The 19,042-nt window shown below is 32.0% G+C and overlaps 1 protein-coding gene and 1 long non-coding RNA gene across 3 annotated transcripts in view; one reads left to right on the forward strand and one right to left on the reverse strand.

Moving 5' to 3' along the window:
• Positions 1-2,926: 2,926 nt before the first annotated feature.
• Positions 2,927-19,042, reverse strand: part of LOC107452673 (ileal sodium/bile acid cotransporter) — an 82,245-nt gene continuing 66,129 nt past the window's right edge. For both annotated transcript variants that reach the window (XM_043040012.3, XM_016069226.4), the window contains exons 4-7: positions 17,139-17,399; positions 6,228-6,360; positions 5,152-5,254; positions 2,927-3,361 (exon numbers count right to left, since the gene is read on the reverse strand). In XM_043040012.3, the coding sequence (XP_042895946.1) occupies positions 5,169-5,254; positions 6,228-6,360; positions 17,139-17,399 (480 nt within the window). In that variant the 3' untranslated portion in view covers positions 2,927-3,361; positions 5,152-5,168. The remainder of the gene's footprint in view (positions 3,362-5,151; positions 5,255-6,227; positions 6,361-17,138; positions 17,400-19,042) is intronic.
• LOC147800943 (uncharacterized) lies at positions 9,026-10,383 on the forward strand. Its single transcript, XR_015430866.1, has 2 exons — positions 9,026-9,223; positions 10,239-10,383. It is a non-coding gene; the product is annotated as an uncharacterized LOC147800943 (long non-coding RNA).

A 19,042-nucleotide genomic window follows, 5' to 3' on the forward strand; every position in this document is an offset into this window, starting at 1 on the left:
TTGTTAATAAACATTTTTAAACAAAACAGAAAATAATATGGTATTGATTACTCAAGAATTCTTCCATTTTTATTTTTTTAAATACTTTGTCCCAAAGTGAGATTGTTTCCTCAATTGGGACACTTGTGATCACAAGCGCGCTTTTTTTTCTTATGTTTTGGGCCCTGGTAGGCTGTGATTAGATAATCGGTCTCCGGTCTGAAAGGACCGGGATTAGATCCTTGACTCCGCTACGACCCACCGAGTACACGTGGAATCGAAAGTCCTGTGGTTGGTCGCCGAGCAATACCATTGGCACAGGCATCTGGAGAAAATTTCCTTCCCCTTCAGATCCATGTCTAAATTGAGGTAGTGGCCTCATAATTGCGATCCTGTCTGCAGAGGATCAATATTGTGATGGCATGTCTTCGGATAATCCCCAGGAAAGTTACCCAGACTATCCCCAATAATCCCTAGTGCGACGTAAATAAAATACCCAGCTGCCTTTGATATTTTTTTTTATCTTCTTTTAAGTATTTTGGATCACTTAGATTATAATAGGTTTAGATTATAATAGGATTATAATATGTCACTGAGAAATTATGCGGTTGAGATTATTAAAGCAAAATTTTATCACCAATTCTTCGCTACTTTTTGATGACTGTGCAACTCTCTTCAAAATAAACATTAAAAAAAATTTAAAGGATACTAATTTATGTGAAGTTAGGATCTCCTGTTTCACGTACGTGGTTATTGACGGTAAAGAAAATTGAATTGAATAGAGTTTGTTGGTATGGATACTACTGTGGGGCCAAGTATACTAGTTGATAAATTCAAAAAATAGGAAATTTAATAAATAAAGTTAAATTCAATCTTAAGAATGATTGTGGTTACAAGTATAAATTTTTTCAATAAATATGTTTAGATAAAGGGTAATAGAATTGTTATAGTATTTTTTAAAAGGTGCTCGACTTCGCATGCAGGTCGTCGGGCTACCAAAGCAGGGGTGCCATCCCCTCTGCAGAGGATCAAAATTGTGATGGCATGTCTTCGGATCATCCTCAGGGATGTTTCCCAGACCGTCGCCAATAGCCCATTGTGTAGCTCTAGTGTGACGTAAATGAACTACAAGAACATTTTTTAAAAGAAGTAGCTGGGAATTAAAAATTTGTAATGTTCTGTTGCAGCAAATATTTAGGAAAACTTTTATAGCAACAGCCAAAAATTTTGCTGCAATATCCAAAACGGCCGAAAGGTTCAACAAAAAGAAATCTATTTGTTAACTCTATATAAATCCTTCTAACTTTACATACTCTATTTTATGAGGTTAGGGCATTGCGGCTCTTAGTTCAGAGGTGTCAGGTTCGATCTGAAAATCGATAATAAAGGTGAACATTTTGTTTACCTTCCTCCTGCAATTAAATTGTTATGTGTCTACCACTACAAAAATACAATTCCAGTTCACTAGTAGGTATATAAGACGTGTTAAACCGATTCTATGATGAGGTACCTTTTCATAGATGACGGTTGACATGGTCGAGAGCTACCTGCCCCACATTGGTGACCCGGACTTGATATGAATATGCCTACCTTGACAGAAACTCCCACTTAAATCTGATCACGCCTTTCCTGACAGTAACGCCCACTTCGATTTGAACAGCCTTACTTTAATGGATGGTCCACATTGAACAGTTGACTTGCTATTTGTGACTGCGACGTTATCCACCTCCTCGCGCTGTTGCTACTCAGTCTCGATCACACGTCGGCTTGCATACACTCGACTGCTAATGGTAACACAGGAGCGACTACGACTGTGATCTTACTACAGCTCTCCCGGCTTCTCACAAAACAGCGATAAATCAACTAGTGGTATCTGTTCATCGAATTCTATCACAGATATAATTCTGGTGGGGGAGTACTGTAGTGTGTCTACCACTACAAAAATACAATTCCAATTCACTAGTATATAAGACGTGTTAACTCGATTCTATGATGGGGTACCTTTTCATAGATAAAGGTTGGCATGGTCTGTAACTTCTCTCCCCACAAAATAAAGAGAAGTTTCTTATCATTAGCGCCTAAAATCAACATTTAGTTCTAGCAATACCTCATGTAAGGGACAATTCTAAATAAAGGAACCGTCTATTTAAAGGATAATTATTACTATTTATGGCGAAGAAAAACTAGTAGATACGTAATGCGAAGCAGACTGCATAAAAAGTTAAAATCTGTGAGTCTGAATTTTCAATTGAATTACATAATTTAGTTTTTATGTACTTTCTGAATAACGGATGCCTCCATTTAAAGGACAAAACTTTTGGTCCCGAGAATGTATTAGTAGAAAGTATTACTGTATTTCCAAGTTTAGTGATAAATGAATATTTAAAGCATATCAAAACTTAAATAAATATCGTATTGATTGCACAGGACTCCTATTTTTTAAATGTTTTGTCCCAAAGTAGGGTTGCCCACCTTTATTTGGGACACATATTGAGATTACAAGTGTGTTTTTATAAGAGTTTTGCTTTGTTTAAAGTATTTCGAACCACTTAGGCTAATGAATAAAGCAAAGCAACGTGAATATATTTCTTTATAAAAAGGCAAAAATTAACATATTATAGATTCGATTCTATAAACAAGAACTTTCCTAAGAGTCAAAATAACAAAAAAAGTGTCGAAAAAAGTTCTTGTTTATAGAATCAAAAATATAGTTTGTCCATTTTGCGCATAAATTTGTGCTTATTCATAGATAGCACAAAGCTATCTTCATTTGGACATTTAACTTAATAGAATGTCAATGGGACATTACGTGATTTGATCACCAATTCTTTTTATGGTTGCTTCGTTTGTCATATTTCCTAGTATATGATTTTGACGGTAAAGAAAAATGAATATAAAGTTTACTGGCACTTATATAACTGTAAGGTCAAAAATATGAATTCAAAAGTACACAAGTATAAGAAATTTAATAAATACTTTCAGATCCAATTGAAAAAATGATTGAGGTTACAGAGTTACATTAGAGCTATTTACATAATACAAAATAAACGTATAATACAAAGTGTTATGAAAAAGGCACTTAATTTAAACGAAAAAATACTATCACATAACATCTATTGTGATGAATTGTAAACGTGTTACTCGTTAAAAGCATCACTATCTCATATGAAATGACAAATATGAAAGTGTAAACATATATGCACGATTACAATAACGAAATGAAGGAACACTTAGGTATAACTGAATAAAATTGTTAGCTTCAAATGAATAATATTTTGCTCTTTCTAGTTGATGGTATTCATCACATTCTTCATTTTCATTATGTGTTTCAAACTAATAATTTGGTTCCATTTTTCTGAGTATTGTTCTCATATCACCTGACCTGTAAAGATTAAAAATAATGAATATTTGAAAGTTTTAGAACGTTTATTTCCATCTTTATTATATATTTTTAGAATCTTTATAAAAGAAATGAAGTAAAAGATACTCAATATACTTATTCATTTAGCAAATGCCACAAGCTATTGCAAACAATAGCACCTATGCCGTTAATGCTCGTGTTCTCCAGTATTTTTCAATTGTGCAATTAAAATTCAGAAGTGCTGGCCACACGTTTAAATGTTCAGCAATCACAGGAAAACTGGAGTCAAGAAGAGAACTGTCAGGTGAATCGACTACGCAGATACGAAAGAGGTGAAACCTCAGACAGTCATGCCCAGCTAAAAGTCTAAAACCAGCCAAAGCTGCTTTTTTTGGGGCATTTCGAACATAGTTGGGGTTTTCATTAAAGATTGTCCAACTCTTATCCTTAGATGCGTCTGCCTTCCTAGCAACAATTATACCTTGGGCCCAAAATCGGCTCAATATGTGAACGTGCTCTGAGGGACCAATATTGGGATGTCTAGATTTTAAAATATTGGTCCTATACCGTGTCATTATCGGCCTATATAGGGCCAACATAGGTTTTATATTGGCTGAATAATGACTATAAAATATCGGGTGAATCTGACAATTCTATATAGGGCCGATGTTGGTTGTAAAGTGGCAATAAAATATCGGGTGAATAGTTCTATATGGGGGAATTCTATATGGGGTCCATATCGGAAAAAAATAGGCCCTTTGAACCCTTATTGAGCCAAGATTGGGGAATGTTGTTCCAATGAGGGTCCAAGTTATTTTGCTACTAGGGTTTTTATACACAATATATAAGGGAGAGGGAAATTTTTTTTTTCTAAAATTTGACGAATTATTATTAAGGTCAATCAAAGGAAAGATTGGCCATTGATAGCTCCACTGGAAAACAAGAACAATAGCACCCCCTCTGCCTAAACAGGCATACGTCAACAACAAAGGAAAGATTAAAATAATCAAAAACAAGTTTGTTTTCAGTATTAAACTAGAAGGTGGTTTCAGATGTGACTTTTCAGCTCCATTCGACAAATAAACTAGTTTTTGATGATTTTAATACTCCTTTTTTTACTTATCGATCTCGACAGTGGCTCGTTGGATTTTGAGGATGTTCTTTTGCCTTCATTAACTAATAATTTTGTGTTACACATAGTATATATTTTTGACTCTGTTTTTTTTTAGTAATCTCCTTTATAATTAAGGTTAATTAATGATCGTGGGACATCATGCAAATATATTTGATAGAACTTTCGAAGTTTTTAGTAAAAATATGATGGAAAAATTTAAGATTGTTGTCTCGATTTTTAAAATTCATTAATCTGACTTTAAGAAATCTATTCCATTACGTGACTTAAAAGTGTGACTTTTTTTATCATTTATTTTTCGGGATTTATTCAATCGATTTCGTTTAAAATTTGGATTTGGAAATTAAGGAACATTGTGGAAGGAGAGGTAAAAATTTGCATACCTAATAGCTCAAAATTTTTAGGATTATAAGGATAATAAATAGCAAATAGTGACTAAAAACAATTGAAAAAAACTTTTCCCAATCAATTTGCAAAATATATCAATGTGTGTTTTTCAATTGGGTATGATTTCAAATATTTTACAAATGTAAAATACGATTAATTTTTTGATTGCAATCATATAATGAAAACGATTTTTTTCTTTTTGTAATCGAAAGTTGAATTGCATTTTAAAATTATCGTTTGATTTCATTAGTTAAATTTTTTTATATATAGATCATAGAATGATTATACTAACCTTGTTGTTCTGGTTCATCACATTTTAGTAGAATCACCAACGTAGCCCTTGTTTGATTTCCCACCTTCTTCAGCATAACGTATTTCTGCAACTTCTCTTTCGGCTGAATGAAAACAATAAATTATTTTCAGTATTTCATTTAGAATATTTAAAAAAAATAATAACTGAAAAACATTTGAAATTATTAATTGCTAATTTATTCTACGAGGTAACAAATCTCTTTATTTGTTACTAGAATCTTGTTAAACCATTAGATAAAGTTTCTGTATTGTATTAAATAAAATTGTGTTGCAAGATATTAAAGATTTTTTTAAAAATATTTTTTGTAATTTTACTGAATTTTTCTTTAAAAAAACATTGTCAAGATTACATTGATTTTGATACACTTTATTTAGGGAGTGTTCCGTAAAGATGGCTCTTAATATGTATATTTAGAATCCTCATCAAAAATGAAAACAAAAAGTGTTCACATTGGGGAGCACAAATTCATATTTAATCGAGGAAAAAAGCAAAAACATTCGAAACCTGTCAAATCACGGTACAGGCAGGATTGAGTATTGGCAGGTTTGATTACAGGAGGAATTGAAAGATGATTATTTGTAACACTTTCAAGTTCCAACCTCCAATGAAACCTGTTTTGAAGTTTATTACATCTGCTCTCCGCTACTGATCAATGCTCAGAAACAACAATGCAAGTCATTAGTCAAAAATCTCGTTCTCGTTTTGTTTATGTGAATTGATAACCTGATTGATATCTTGATTATCTGATTGATAATTAATTCGTTTATCTGAAGATAATTTAAGAAGGAGAAATTTATAGCCTGTCACATAAATTTGTTTTCTTTTTTTTGCAATCTTTATCATCCTTTTTTTTTTTATAGTTTTTTGCAAACTGTTTAATTTAGGACACTTAGTAAACTTAATTATCATTCGAATTCTACATTATACTTTAATTACATGCATTGTATACATTATAATCTACTTGCAGATTTCATATAATAGCAGATAAACTACTTGCATACTCGCGAACTGTCATTATAACGTTAAAATAATATTGTTCAATATATTCAGCTTACCAGGAAGTGTTTCAACAGATTTAGATATATCACTGTAACGTACATAAATTTGGTATAATGCCGAAATTACAATACAGACACCAGTCATGGAGAAAGCATACAACCATGGGAAAAGAAGCACTTTGTCTAAATCCTAAAACAAAGAGAAATATCGTAGTTAAAAATGTGACATTTACAATGCTAAATTTTTAAACCAATTTTTATAAGGAAAATCTCAAAATTAACTCTTTTTCTGTCGGCGTCGCTTCTCATACGCGTTTTGTGCCTTGTATGGTCGGCGTCGCATGCCAGGCGATGAAGAAATTGCATCATTGAAATTGAATTCGTCGCTACTTACGCGTCTCTTAAAATCCCAGGATTATTTTTGTATTTCTGAATACTGCTAAGAGATGGCGCAACTAGTTCCCCTTTCTTCACAACTTTTGCAATGAGATTTTTTGCCTTGAATACGGCCTTAAATAAAACTAAAGGAGGGACAGTCCATAGAGGATCAAGGCTTATAGTGACCATCTCAGTTTTTTTGACCCAGGGTTTAGTCCCCAAGCCTGCCTGGTACTCATTTTATCGAGGCTGAGTCAATCTTGCCCGGCCAGAGGATCGAACCATGGACCGTTGTGCAGAAGAGCGCGAAGTCTCAGTCATCGGGAGTCACGACCTTAACCTCTTCGAGACAGTCAAATTTGCATTCTCAGGGTGGCGGCAATCAGGGTAAAAATAAATACATAAATCTGGTAGGCAAAATATTTTTATATCAGTTTATTTGGGAGGAGGAGCAATAATAGTTTGATTTACTTAATATATCACTACTTAATTCAAAGTAAAAATGATATATTTACACTTTGAACTAACATTAATTAGATATGTTAGAATTAAAGTGAAAGCAAAAATAAAACTGTTAAATTATAAAAAATAAGCATTCTCCAAACTTAAGCTACCGCTTTTTATTTTTTTCCATCCTGATTCTGGTTCCGTACGAACACATTTATGACTTCCTGAAAAGGTTAAATACATCTTGTAAAAATTTACATGCATAATTTTCTTAAATTGTCAAGTAAAATAGGAAGGTCTGTTACTTTTTCAGTGAAATTCTAGAATTCTAAATTTCCCATAGCGTTAATAAAAAGAGAATCCGATTTTACCTCACTACTGGGGTAAAATCGGATTCACTTTTGACGTTTAAACACCCCGGTCTTACCCCACTTCTGATCTTACCCCAAAAGTGGGGTAAGATCAGACGGTTTGACTTTTTTTAGAAAAAAAAAATCATTTATAAACAAAGTAGTACATCTATGACTTTTTAAGAATGATATAGTGTATACAACTAAACGGTGAATACTCGTATCTTGATTAAATCTAGCAGTTTCTAGGTTGAACAGTTTAGGTCCGACAGCCCTTCGAATCTTTACCCGGTTTTACCCTTAGGTTTTATCGCACTTTTCTCTATATACACTGCAGTAATTTGCGCCGCCTTTCAAAAATTCTCAAGATGCCTATGATTACTGGTACGAGCCTAATCACTGTATGCTTCTAAACACTGTGTTATACAATGTGTTCTAAATGTATTCTCAGTGTGTTATACAATGTGTTCTAAACAATGTGTTATAAAATGTGTTCTAAACACTCTGTTATACAATGTGCTCTAAACACTGTGTTATACAATGTGTTCTAAACACCGTGTTATACAATGTGTAACACTGTGATACATATTTCTAAGGAATGAAATATAGCACATCTTTTCAGCTATTCAATGGCTTGATTAGTCAACTCAATCACAAATGAAAATTTTTTTAAATGCTCTTATTTTTGATCTTTATTGCGTAATTTTTTTTTTTTTGGAAAAATATCAAAATTTAACCCGTAGCTTAAAAATATAGTATTTCTTTCTCAGAGTATAACGTCAGGAGTTTAGCGCTTTCTTTCTTTATGTAAAGAAAAATATAAGCCTAATTTATTGCCCAAATGATTTTTTTCAGCTTAAGACCAAGGTTAATTGAAATAGGCCAAAATAATTTGTTATTCCAATTACGAGACTTTTTTTCTTTCTAAATTTAAATTAGCGTTTGAAGAAGTAAATAAATATTTTTTTGTAACTTAAAAATAGACATGCTACTTTTACCAAACTATTTATTTCGCATTTATTCTTGACCAATCAAAATAACCGCACGTGGTCCCTTTAATTCATCATAACTAAATGTAGATTACAATGGAAGTTCATTATGTAAAAGGTTACTAGCTGGGGGGGGGGATTATTCAATTTTTTGATATTATTTCCTTTTCAAACTTGCGTATTATTTAATGTGACGTTGTCAAATTAACAAATATCAATGATGACTTAATTATGAATAATAAAGACGAAAGTTTTACTTTAAACTGTTCCTCAGTATTGTTTCCAGAGCGATATATTTCTTTGGAATTTTAGCGAGATAACAGCATAACACACAGAGACATTTACTACCTAAGTGAAAATCGTATTGTGCTTTATCAAAAACACTGCTCTGACCTGTGGCTTATTATTATATTGACTCAAGCATTTTGTATATATAATGCCTACACCAGCGGTTCCCAATTTTCTTCTTCTACGGAACCGTAAATAATGGCTATATCACACGAGAGAAAATATGTGCAACTGCAAGTGTAAGTGCAACTGTAAGTGAAATTTCTCCAAAAATTGCTCGTGTGATATAGAAATTACGGTTGCGCGAAATATCTGCAACCGTTCAGGCAATTTCTTTCATGAACCAATCAGATCGTTTGCTTTTTATGACGTTTCAATTTTATGTGATGACATATACAAATGTAAATAAAAATGGCGGCGACGTTAGGAAGAGGATGATCGGATGAAATTTTTTTATAGATGAGACGGAACAAGTTTTTAGTTTAATAATAACATTTCCTTTAAAATGAAAGCATTAAAAATACTTTCGCACTATGAGATGACCATCTCAATGCAGTTGATGTACTACCATAACAGGAACCTGCACACGATTTTAGTATCGGTGAGTATAGTACATTATTTTTGCGATAAATTTTCTTTTAAAATATTTATTTATTTTAAGCTAATAAAATTAAAACTTATTATAATTTGTTCCGATCAAAGTTTTAATTACTTTAAATAGAAATAATTTCTATTTTTATATATGTAAAGAATTATACTGGCGAAAAGCTTTACTTTGAAATATTCGCCAAGCAACTCGCCAAACTTTGTTTCAGTATTATAACATAAAATATAATAATGATTATATTTCTTTATTTTTAAATTTTAATCTTTGTTTCTGTTGATTGTAAAAGCATGTGTCCGATTATTTGAAAATTTTATAATTATTAGTGAAATAATTATTTTATTCTTCCCTAAGAATTCTTTTAATTTTTGAAAATCTCATTTTAAAACAAGTTAGAAAATATGTGTGGTAAATATTTACCTTGTTTCTCACAAAGTTACCCCATTTTCCAGTAATTATTGAAAAGTATTACAAGAAAGGTAGTATATTATATATAAAAAGTAATTATTAAAAATGCAAATTCCCAATCACCTTGTCTGTTTCTACATTCATCCCTTCTATTTTTTTTTTTTTTTGTGTATGATGATTTGCATAATATTTTGTTTATAATTATTCAAAGTTAACTAATGATACTTTACTTTTTATTTATACTTCACATTTATCTCTTGATACTTAGCTTTTCTATAATGACAGTAAGTATGTAAGTGTACCTTACTAATTTTTCAATATACTTACATTTTTAAGAGTCTTCGTTTATAAATACAATTTATTTTTCTTGAAACAAATTTCAATCCAAACATAAGAACTACAAAACTAAACACACCTGCCATCTTTCATTAGTGTATAGAATAATCTTAGAACTATAATCAAAATATCTGTCAAACTTAAAATAAGTTTAAAAGGGATACCTAAGGACTTAAATGATTTCAAATTAATGGCATTTAATCTTCCTTATTCTAATAATGTGTTGGTGAAATTTTATCATGAAAGTGATTTCTTTCTTTTATTTCAGATATTTCGTATAATCCTGTAAGGTTTATCTGGTAAAGAAGGAAAGAGATGTAATACTGTTTTTATGGAAGAAATTAAAAAATAAGAAATAAAAATGAATAATGTTCTAAATGTTTCACTTGACAATAAATGTTTTATTTTTTAAATTGATTCTTGTATTATTTAAAATGCAAAACAAAACACGTAAAAGGCTATAACAAAATAATATGATACATAAAAAGTATGTTCTTAATAAAATATTGTTTTTTTCTTAGTTATTAATAAATTTTAATCTATATACTGTATATTACAATAAATTTGTCCCAAAATAAATCCTATAATTTTTAATTAAATTATCTTATACCAATAATGAATGTTTTAAATTTTACAATAATAAAATGTAAGTATGACATTGAAAATCCTCTTATATTTAAAAGCAATTTTACTAAGAAAGTGGAAAAAATAATTTTCATAAAAGTGATATTCCTGATATGCAATGTGTAAATGAATCAAATTGATGATCCCTTCATGTAATGTAAATTAATTTGATGAAAATAAAATTCTGAGACATTGTAGTATAGACAAGTCTGACATTATTTATTATGTATTTTTTAGACTCAATTTAAAAAATAGAATTGATTTGATAGATCTAATAGTTTTGATGTTATAAATATTTTATGAGTGAAAGGTAATTCAAAAATTTTATATTTCATACATTAAACCATCATTTCTTCTACAGAATTATTTCAAAGGACTATGTTTTTGAATTAAGCTTAAAAATTAAATTTGAAGAAATGCCTTACTTGATTAGATAGCAATGTCAGTTGCATAAAGTGGTATAAGTCATAAAATTGTCCTTTCTACACATGAAACTTTTTATAAATTTTCGAATTGTTAAACTATTAAATCAGACAGCTTGTTTTCATTCTCATTCGATTTAGTGTTTACATAGATAATGATACCGCACTTGCCTAGCTAGCATGTTACATAGTAAATATATATAAATAAACTATGCTTTTACAGGGTGCGGAGCCAAATCTTTCAACAAAAAATAAGCAACTTTTAAGAACATTTTAGGCACTCAAAAAATATTTTAAAGCTCTAGGTAAATTGACAAAATGCAAAATAATTCTCAGACTTTACATGATCATGATAAAATAACTAGAATTTGACAAAGAACTGTTTTCTTGATTATATTAGCCATTAAAAAAATGATCAAGAGATTTTTCGGTTCGATTTCAGAGGGTGGAAAATAAAGCCTGAAATTGAGAATATCTTGCAAAATACAGCATGAGAGAGCAAGAATCTCACCGAACCCAGCTCACTAGACGCACATGCGGACTCGCAAGTATTTCACCAAACCTGTAAAATGATTGGCGCTTTCATACGCTATGGACAGACGGTGCGCTGAAATTGATCATGGTTGAATGAATTCTGCTGTTGTTAATTTACGTCGCACTAGAGCTGCACAATGGGCTATTGGCGACGGTCTGGGAAACATCCCGGAGGATGATCCGAAGACATGCCATCACAATTTTGATCCTATGCGGAGGGGATGGCACCCCCGCCTCGGTAGTCCGACGACCTGCGAACGAAGTTGAGCACTTTGCGGTAGCACAGTTTAACGAGGACCCATACCGCACACCCTCGGTCCCTACGCAGACTGATCCAAGTGGTCACCCACCCGCACACTGACCATAGCCAGTGATGCTTGACTACGGTGATATGCTGGGAACCGTGTCTTAACGATCAGTCCAGTGCGGGACGAATGAATTCTGAAAACGTGAAATAGAAAAATGTGAAAAGTACGAAAATCGACATTCCCTTTCATTAATCTCATTTTCGAAAAAGGAAAATAAGGCACTTTTTAAAAACACTTATTAAGAAAAGCACCTTTAAGGGCCTTTAAAAAATGAAAATCAAAAATAAGCACCTTTAAGCACTTTTTAAAAGCGCTACGCACCATGTTTTATACCTTAGTCACTCAAATCAAGATAAAAAAAAATCGTCAAAATTCTAGATAGTATTTAAGTCCATCCCCCTTTCACCCCCTTATCCTTTTAGGGACACAACATGAAATTCATTGATATCTTAATATCATTTTATATTATGAGGTAGAAATCATAATCCTTTTTATACTATGCTACTTCACTTAAAAAGCACTTTTTAAAAATGCTACGCACCATGTTTTATACATTAGTCACTCAAATCAACGTAAAAAAATCGTCAAAATTCTAGATAGTATTTAAGTCCATCCCCCTTTCACCCCCTTACCTTTTTAGGGACGCAGCATGAAATTCAATGATATCTTAATATTATCTCATATTATGAGGTAGAAATCATAATCCTTTTTATACTATGCTACTTCACTAATGGGGAAATAAAGTTTTCAGAATTTTAATTTGCTGCTGAAGAAAAGACTTAACACAAATACAAATGTAAAAAATTAAATCAAAATCAATCAATATTCTACAGCATCTTTACGAACATCGTTGAGAAACTATGATATAATAGAATCATATGATAAAATTAAATATGAGCCAAAAGTAAAGATAAATAACAAAATATGGTAACCCAATTACATGCAACCGTTCAGGCAATTAAGCAACCCTTTCGGCAACTCCGAACGGAGGAATTTCACTTACAGTTGCACTTACACTTGCAGTTGCACATATTTTTCTCTCGTGTGATAGAGGCATAATGAAACCCGATTGCTTAATTAAAGTAAATAAAGACAATTGTGTACTTATTAACCATTAAAAAACTACTTCATTTTGACATTTTAACTTTTTTTTATATTTCATAAGTTCCATAAGTATTATATTCCATGAATAAGTATTGTATTTCATAAGTATTATATACCATGAATAAGTATTGTATTCGATAAGAATTATATTCCAAGAATTAAATTTTTTAATCGTTTTATTATTAATTATCTTAAATTAGGTTTTATGTAAGACAGTTGAATTAGCTGTCTTTCAGATAAATATAGTAAAGCTAACGATTTGTATTTATATTGTTATAAAAAGAAAAGAACTGTTATCAGCGTTTAAAATTATTATTAGGGAAATATTTCTTTATTAAAGAATTAAGTTATTTTATCTTGATCTGATTAGCGCAATGTGAAATACTATTGCAATATTTTGTCCTTATATATTATAATATTGTCTTTATTATATATTCAGTTTCTTATTTATTTTTCTTTATAATTTCATAAAGGCAATCAAAATAAGAATTAAATAATGGATTATTGACTGGATCTAAATGCAATTACATATTTCAAAGATGTAAAAAAAAAAAAAAAAAAAAATTAAAGCATTATTAACCCTCGAAACCCTTTTAACTCTTCCACGGAACCATAGGATTCCGCGGAGCACCATTTGGAAACCGATGGTCTACACTAAAACAAAGTTATTGAAATTTGTCTGCTGGTCTATTCACGGTATTTAAAAGTTGAAAATACAAAAGTTTTTAGAAACTTTTACAAGATAGCGAACGTAAAAGGAAGGTTAATTGTATTTTATTAGAAAATTGGTAGGGCAGTACAATTTAGACCCTACCAAAGAGACACCCCTAGATAGTGAGGAAAAATTTCTCGAAATAAATCACTTTTCCGGGGAAAATTTATTAAATTCTTTTTCACTATTTGGCAACTGAGAAGAGTTTGAAAAAATTCTTCCGTTGATAACAGATTTTTCCAATGGTTGCTTAGCAACAGATTTGCTTGAGAAGATATAAAACATCGCAAAATACACCCTTGTAAGTCTACGATAGTTTTAAAATAATTAAAATACTCCAATTTTAATCTTATTCTTTTCTGTAAATTTAGATTGCAACGTTGGAGGGGTAGCATACCTATATTTTATTTAAATTTAATTAATACCTGCTTATTGTTTTGACTTGTTACTTATTAAAATGATTTCGAAACTTTTAACTCCTAAAGCATGGCAGACACTAGTTATGTTTTAGTCCACATATTATACGTATAAAGATTGTGTGTAAAGTGATTTAAAATAACTTTACAGACGTATAAAACCTGACGAGCATACCGTTCAATTATTCATAAGGATTAAAACAAACCTTGTGGATGTGAAGGAAACTAACCATATTTTTGCGTGACAAAGGCTATAACGCATCGATAACGATATCTAGTTTAAAAATAAATTTAGTGTAGTTACTGAGCGATATCAACATTTTCTTTGTTTCCGATAATTTATTAGTACAAAAACATTCACGATTTCCAAGAAAAAAATTCATTCAATTTGCATAAGTTAATTAATAATTGCTTTGGATGATAAATAACAATAAAGAAACGAATCGCATTCTTTGCGATTCCCACAAACCAAAGGTTCATACGTCGGATAAATTATTTCATAAACATCCTGTGTATGAAAATATTCTAAATTCATTAATGATTTAAAAAACATCTATCAATTCTTTTTGTGACGCTTTGCTGTTTGTTTTTTTTAAAAAAATGATCTATTGAAATATGTTAAAGTTAGGAAATTCTTTTTTCCAAATCTCATATAATTTCGTTAAGTTTCCTGCTTCTGATCATTAGTATTATTTACATAATTCATAAGGATTAAAATAAACCTTGTGGATGTGAAGGAAACCAGCCATCTTTTTGCGTGACAAAGGTTACAACGCATCGATAACGATATCTAGTATAAAAATAAATTTAGAGTAGTTACTGAGCGATATCAATATTTTCTTTATTTCGGATAATTTATTGGTACAAAAACTTTTACGATTTCTAACAAAACAATTTATTCAATTTACATAAGTTAAATAAATGATTGCTTTGGAAGAGAAATAACAATGATATAAATAATTGCTTACGTTCACAATGAGACAATTAATGTAACTGATTGTGAAATTATTCGCTTCAGCAGTTTTCTAAAGCGGACGAGCGACCACATTTTATTTCTGGTTTTCGCGTCTAAGTAATGAGTTTGCAACAATTTTCATATTCTTAATTTGTTTTTGTGGGAATCGTTATCAATGCAATTAAGACAGAACCTTGACACTTTTTCAAACAGATTAACAAACTAAACATTTTTAGAAAAAGAATGGAGTTTCTGCAATAGTTTTAAGACGATAAGAAAATTTAATTGTTTTACTGATATTGGGAAATGGGGAACGGTTGTGACTATTATTACCTTACGTGTTACTTACGAGTTTTCTTAGTTATAAAATTTGACATAATTTTAAAAACGCTTATATAGTTGCAGAGAAGTAATCGGAAGAGCATGTTAAGCGTCATTTTAAAACTCTTCAAAATTACGAGCTCAGGAGCATATGGTTGGTTACACTGTAAAATACACTCGCAAATATTACGAAACTTGCTTCGTTCCTGATGAAACCATTTCCTGGTATATGCTCCAAACAAACATTTTACCAAAGTGGTGAAATAATTGACAAAATTCATATCGGCAGTTCTTCAAGGAAAAGGAATTTCGTGAAAATGAAAGAAATATTTTGTCATTCTATTCTTTTCCAAAAAAATAGGGGGAAAAAAAACTCGTACAGTCTAAGGTATCTAACTTTTCTAATAACCACTTTATCGTGGGCACTGTATAAGGGAAACAGCATTGCCTAAACAACACGAGTAGGGCTGATAAAGAACTGAGATATAAATTACACACATGCCTTAAGCGGGATTCGAACCAGGTACGAGGCCAACTCCTTGACCACCATACAGCTGGTTGACTCGTTTCGTTACTTTATTATCGATTGTATAGACTTCATTCTAGTTTTGTCCAGAGTTGAAGAAACATTTTCGTCATATATTTGAGAGTTCGCGTTCTATCATATATCATGTGATTTCGTGACGAACTGACTCTCAAAATAGCGAAATTCAGCTTAAGGATTATTGAATCGTCAAAAGTGACAGTTTTATTTCTGAGAGTGTATAAGAATAAGGCATTAATATTATCCAGTAATGGCTGGTCGATACTAATTCCGCACCCGGCTCACACCGATGACAGTGCTGATGTAAAATATCCCCAATGGTAGGCGGATCATGGGTTAGAATCCCCTTGCTGTCAGGCTATCCGTGGGAGGTTTTCGTGATTTTCCTCACCATGTAAGGCTAATGCTGGTTAGTTCCATTAAAAAGTCCACCGCAAAGGCAAATTTCTCCCAATACTTTATCTAGGAGTTTCCTTGCCTTCTGGATTGGGTTCAAAATTATGAAATTAGTCTGTTAACATTGACATTTGCATTGTCGATTCATTTTTGTTGAGTATTTCAACCGCATACTTTTTAATGATGTTTATATTTCAATATGTGCCGGCCAGGTGGCCGAGCATTTAGCGCGCCTGACTGCGAAGCCAATGGCTGCGGGTTCGAATCCCGTTCTGGGCATGGATGTTTCTCTCTCTTGTGTTGTCTTCTGTTGTGTGTGATGTATGAATGTGGCCCACCCTATAAACGGGTTTGTGGCAGTGTGGCGTGGGCAGTGTTACTCGCCTCCGTGACTATGGTTCACAGGTGCCCACTGAGTAACGCGAAATGAGTAACAACTCTGGGATCTTCTAAGGTGAAACGAATAAAGTTCGATGCCTGCCATTGGGAAAAAAATTTCAATATGCTGATTAGGTGGCCGAGTGGTTAGCGTGCCTGACTGCGGAGCCGATGGTTGCGGGTTCGAATCCCGCTCAGGGCATGGATGTTTCTTTCTCTCTGTGTTCTCTTTCTTTCTCCTTTGTGTGATTGTGTGAATGTGACCCGCCCTATCAACGGGTTTGTGGTTGTGTGACGTGGGCGACGCTGCTCCACCACCGTGGCTTCGCCACAGGTGCCTACTGGGTAACGAAAAGAGAGCAGCAGTTCTGCCATTAAGAGGCCAATGGGACAATAAATCCCAAGTGCTCACCATTAAAAATAATAATTCAATATTAATGTGAATTTAACTTACATTAAAATCAAACGATAAGGATGCTACTGTTAGGGCCGTGCCAACATTCTGAACGCCACTTTCAATCGAAATCGTTCGTCTTACTTGAGGTTTCTGTCGACATACCCAAGCTGAGCTGTATCCAAGAGAAAACCCTAGACAGGGAAGAAGAACAACTGCAAGATAGAGCTGCCAGGGAACATTTCGAAAAATATCTGGAAAAATAAAAAATTCCATCGTCTGGCAAACAACAATTATCGCCAAGCCAGCATAGCTGCCAATCTGTAATAACAAATTGAGTATTTCAAAGGATTTTTTATTTCATTGCATGATTAATCATTGAATAAATATCATTGAATCATTATATTATCAAAATACATTTTATATTATAAAAATCATAGACAACAAACATATCATAGTATTATCAAAATGTAATTGATGTTATAAGAACCATAGACAGCAAAATTAATAAAATGCCATAGGATAACATAATAAGTTGATTTTAATAAAATTTTATCCCTAGAAAAAGATTTATGGAAACATTTCTACTTCTTTCGTTTTGTTATGGGAAATTAATAAAACATTTATATTTAATATAAATTGTTTTACTTATTTCCTATGAGCTGCACAATCAGTCTTCCCGGTGAGCAGACCTAGTGCGTTCTCTACTATAGAAGTGGTATCCACAATGGGTGAGATACCGTTGGCCCTGTTAATTTGGACGTCTAGTTTCTGCCACACTAGATGGCTGCACCGAGACTCTATTTGGATGCTAAAGTGCACTAGGAATTTAATTTCGCCAGAAATGCCAAAAGCCAATAAGGCACTCCAGGGGTTTTTTACATGCTGCATAATCATACGACATGGTCGCTGAGGATTTTCTGCATCCCGAAAATCCGGTGTCTGGGCCGGGGATCGAACCCGCAGACTTGGGCTCAGAAGGCCGACGACCAACCAACTGCGTAAACCAGCCACGAATAAATTGTTAAGTAGCAAATATTTTGAGTAGTAATACGACTTCACACGTAGATTACTTTTTTGTGAGAATGCATCGTGCAGATATAAATCAATTATACAATTGAATGTTTGCAAAATTAAAGATAATTTCCATCGAAATAATGGATGATTAATGATCAATTTCCAATGATGTTAAGTTTCTCCACTTTTACAAAATTTGAAAAATCAATATAATTAGTTATTTCGCCAAAATATATATTTTCTTTTATTTTACAAGGATTTTAACAACTCTAATTTCAGAAAATTTCTTGTGACACATAAAACTTTATAAGAATTTACAAACCTTTGCCACAGCAGAATAATTTGATCTAATACATCAATAAATCTAAAAAATAACAATCGTACCTACTTCTTTTATTTTACAAGGATTTTAACAACTCTAATTTCAGAAAATTTCTTGTGACACATAAAACTTTATAAGAATTTACAAACCTTTGCCACAGCAGAATAATTTGATCTAATACATCAATAAATCTAAAAAATAACAATCGTACCTACTTAATAATATCGCTGGTTCAAAACTAAAACGACATATCTGCAAACGTATTATGCCTGCAGATGTGTCGTTTCAGTTTTGAAGCAGCGATATACTCCTTTAAATTTAGGCCAAGACTAGGTTTACTGGAAAGTTCTGTTCAAACAAGTTTCAACACGATTGAATGCATACACAATTTAAAATATTCAAGGCTGCTTTACTGTATATGCTCTTTTTCATTGTTTTTCAATTGCCGGTCAACAAACATATATTTGACACGTTGAATGCCACGCTAATTTTACATGGCTTGCTCGTCTGGCCTCACGGTAAATTGCTACAAACTAAATTTGCAAATATAGACAGATTTTGCTAGTTTATAAAAGGTTTAGCATGACATATCTGAAAAAAGTAGTGGATTATACATGCCTACGAA

This window comes from Parasteatoda tepidariorum, chromosome 12 (assembly GCF_982258835.1).
Source record: "Parasteatoda tepidariorum strain Cologne lab strain chromosome 12, Ptep-v5.0, whole genome shotgun sequence".
NCBI lineage: Eukaryota > Metazoa > Arthropoda > Arachnida > Araneae > Theridiidae > Parasteatoda > Parasteatoda tepidariorum.